Source organism: Rhinoraja longicauda, chromosome 9, assembly GCF_053455715.1.
Source record: "Rhinoraja longicauda isolate Sanriku21f chromosome 9, sRhiLon1.1, whole genome shotgun sequence".
Taxonomy (NCBI): Eukaryota; Metazoa; Chordata; class Chondrichthyes; order Rajiformes; family Arhynchobatidae; genus Rhinoraja; species Rhinoraja longicauda.
Window position 1 is genome coordinate 67,292,745 of NC_135961.1, and position 3,338 is coordinate 67,296,082.

General features: G+C 48.9%; 1 protein-coding gene across 6 annotated transcripts in view; it reads left to right on the forward strand.

Annotated features, from left to right (window-relative positions):
• The first annotated feature begins 403 nt into the window (after positions 1–403).
• Positions 404–3,338, forward strand: part of prokr1b (prokineticin receptor 1b) — a 12,914-nt gene continuing 9,979 nt past the window's right edge. Inside the window, exons 1-2 of one of the 6 annotated variants that reach the window (XM_078405952.1) lie at positions 404–529; positions 1,844–2,354. In XM_078405952.1, the coding sequence (XP_078262078.1) occupies positions 1,891–2,354 (464 nt within the window). In that variant the 5' untranslated portion in view covers positions 404–529; positions 1,844–1,890. Of the gene's footprint in view, positions 530–738; positions 852–879; positions 973–1,169; positions 1,675–1,843; positions 2,355–3,338 lie in introns of those variants that run through there. The other 5 variants (XM_078405947.1, XM_078405953.1, XM_078405951.1 and 2 more) reach the window with 5 other exon arrangements.

Sequence of the window (3,338 nt, forward strand, 5' to 3'; positions counted from 1 at the left end):
GATGGAAGGCCTTGGAAGCCTTGGGAGGAACTGCAGATGCTGGTTTAAACCGAGGTCAGGCAGGGAATGAAAAGCAATGGAAACAATTGTGAGATGTCTCCAGATTTCGTATAGCATTTAACAACAAAAAAAATCTCAACTCGATACATGTCTTGGTCAGTTTGCGGTTCCCCACCCCCGCTGGCTGCGGTCAGCCTGTGTAGATTGTGGACTGGTCAGGTGTACGGGCGTGGGCATTCGTTGTACGTTGGTTTTGTTGACATTTCTGGTTGTTTTGAAGGCAGGGGTTGTGGTGGTGGGGGGGATCTGATACGACAGCTGCCTTTGGCTCGTGTGTATCCGTCAGAACCCAGCTTGCCCCTCTCTCTCTCTCTCTCTCTCTCTCTCTCCCAGTTGAAGCCAACACCGTTTCACACTTGTCCACAACGTTTCGTTGAGCGACCAACAGGACCCTGGAGTACTGAAGACGGGGGATTGTAGACACAAAACCCGGGTGAACATCACAGCAATGTTAACACGTTACACCGAGGTGCTGCTTATAATACCGCCGGTTAAAAACCAACGCTGGTGGATTCGTAAAGCAAAATTATCCAAATGTTTCGTTTGTGCTTTCTGAATTTCTAATTATTCTAAAGAAGGGTCTCGACCCGAAACGTCACCCATTCCTTCTCTCCAGAGGTGCTGCCTGACCCGATGAGTTACTCCAGCATTTTTTTTGTGTCTCTATCTTTACGTCGACCGAGGTCCAGCGAAAGTGCACAGAAAATCAAACATTGTTCGGGGCAGGAAGGAACTGCAGATGCTGGGGTTTAAACCGAAGATGGACACAGAGTGCTGGAGTAACTCAGCAGGTCAGGCAGCATCTCTGGAGAGAAGGAATGGGTGACGTTTCGGGTCGAGACTCTTCTTCTAGTAACGTTTTTAATTTCAGATTTCTACAGCATCCGATAAAGAGCAGAGCTTGTAATGTGTGTGTGTGTGTGTGTGTGTGTGTGTTTGTCTGTGTGTGTCTGTCTGTGTGTCAGTGTGTGTCTGTGTGTGTGTCTGTGTGTTTGTGTACGTGTGTGTGTGTGTGTGTGTTTGTGTGTGTGTGTGTGTGTGTCTGTGTGTGTGTTTGTGTGTGTGTGTGTGCGTGTGTGTGCGTGTGTGTATGTATGTGTGTGTGTGCGTGTGTGTGTGCGTGTGTGTGTTTGTGTGTGTGTCTGTGTGTGTGTCTGTGTGTGTGTGCGTGTGTGTGTGCGTGTGTGTGTGCGTGTGTGTGTGCGCGTGTGTGTCTGTGTGTGTGTCTGTGTGTGTGTTTGTGTGTGTGTCTGTGTGTGTGTCTGTGTGTGTGTGCGTGTGTGTGTTTGTGTGTGTGTTTGTGTGTGTGTCTGTGTGTGTGTGCGTGTGTGTGTGCGTGTGTGTGTCTGTGTGTGTGTGTTTGTTTGTGTGTGTGTCTGTGTGTGTGTGTGTGTGTGTGTGTGTCTGTGTCTGTGTGTGTGCGTGTGATGAAAATGGAAACATTAAACCGGGCTAAATGCTTAAATAACTCCACTGAAAATCAAATGTGTGTGTCGCCGACGCTGTTACAAATCGCCTTTGTGAAAAATAATCTTAAATGGTGAAGACATTTCTTTGCAAAACAAAAAAAAGACTTTCTTTATTGTGTCACGGGCGGACGAGTGTTGATTTTTGGTGAGGTATATTATTAGCAGGTGTAAAATATACATGATTATAGTTTTATTAGCCAGGTTGTGTTCTTACAATCTCTCCAGCGACGTTGTTTGTGAGATTGCAAACGCCTCTCTCTCATCGCCCATTAATTAATCTCTGTTCTGTTCTGTTCCGTTGTTCGTGTCTGCAGTGTTTACACCTTTGAAACGCTGGGATTGGGACCGACCGACTGCCCCGATGGTGATGGAAGACCCGTGCAACGATTTATTCGAGGTTTACCAGCAGCTGGACCTGAGAGACCCACTCCAGTCCCAGAATGTGAGCTGCGACGACCCTGACTACGACATCTCGCGGTCGGAGAGGCAAGACTTCACCGCGGACGCCACGTTCCGGGCTGCCAGGACGATGGTCGGGCTGGTGTTGGTCGGCATCATGTTGGTCTGTGGGGTGGGCAACTTCACCTTCATCGCCTCCCTGGCCCGCTGCAAGAAGCTCCGCAACGTCACCAACCTCCTGATCGCCAACCTGGCCGTGTCCGACCTGCTGGTGGCCGTCGTGTGCTGCCCCTTCGAGATGGACTACTATGTAGTCAAGCAGCTGTCGTGGGTACATGGACTCGCCCTGTGCGCCTCGGTCAACTATCTCCGCACCGCCTCTCTCTATGTGTCCACCAACGCGCTCCTGGCCATCGCCATTGACCGGTGAGTGAGTTGTTCACCCTTCTCGTACAAACATACAAACATACAAACATACAAACATGGACAATAGGTGCAGGAGGAGGCCACCCGGCCCTTCGAGCCAGCACCGCACCGCCATTCACTGTAGAATAAGAAAATAACTGCAGATGCTGGTACAAATCGAAGGTATTTATTTCACAAAATGCTGGAGTAACTCAGCGGGACAGGCAACATCTCTGGAGAGAAGGAATGGGTGACGTTTCGGGTCGAGACCCTTCTTCAGACATTCACTGTGATCGCGGCTGATCGTCCACAATCAATAGTGTAAGAAAATAACTGCAGATGCTGGTTTCAGTCAGAGAGTTGTGAATCTGTGGAATTCTCTGCCTCAGAATGCAGTGGAGGCCAATTCTCTGAATGCATTCAAGAGAGAGCTAGATAGAGCTCTTAAGGATAGCGGAGTCAGGGGGTATGGGGAGAAGGCAGGAATGGGGTACTGATTGAGAATGATCAGCCACGATCACATTGAATGGCGGAGCTAGCTCGAAGGGCCGAATGGACTCCTCCTGCACCTATTGTCTATTGTCAAATCGAAGGTATTTATTTCACAGAGTGCTGGAGTAACTCAGCAGGTCAGGCAGCATCTCAAGAGAGAAGGAACGGGTGACGTTTCGGGATGAGACCCTTCAAGCAATAACTCTCCAGAGAAGCTGCCAGACCCCGCTGGCTTGTTACTCCAGCATTTTGTGTCCATCTTTGTTGATGTTCTGGATATGTGTGTGTTTGCAGCAGGGGGAAAAATAAAATAAAATAAAATAAAAATGCGTGTCGAGAGGTACCGCAGATGCTGCGACCTTGAACAAAAGTGTCACCGACTCCAGAACCAGGGGCCACAGTTTAAGAATAAGGGGTAGGCCATTTAGAACAGAGATGAGGAAAAACCTTTTCAGTCAGAGAGTTGTAAATCTGTGGAATTCTCTGCCTCAGAAGGCAGTAGAGGCCAATTCT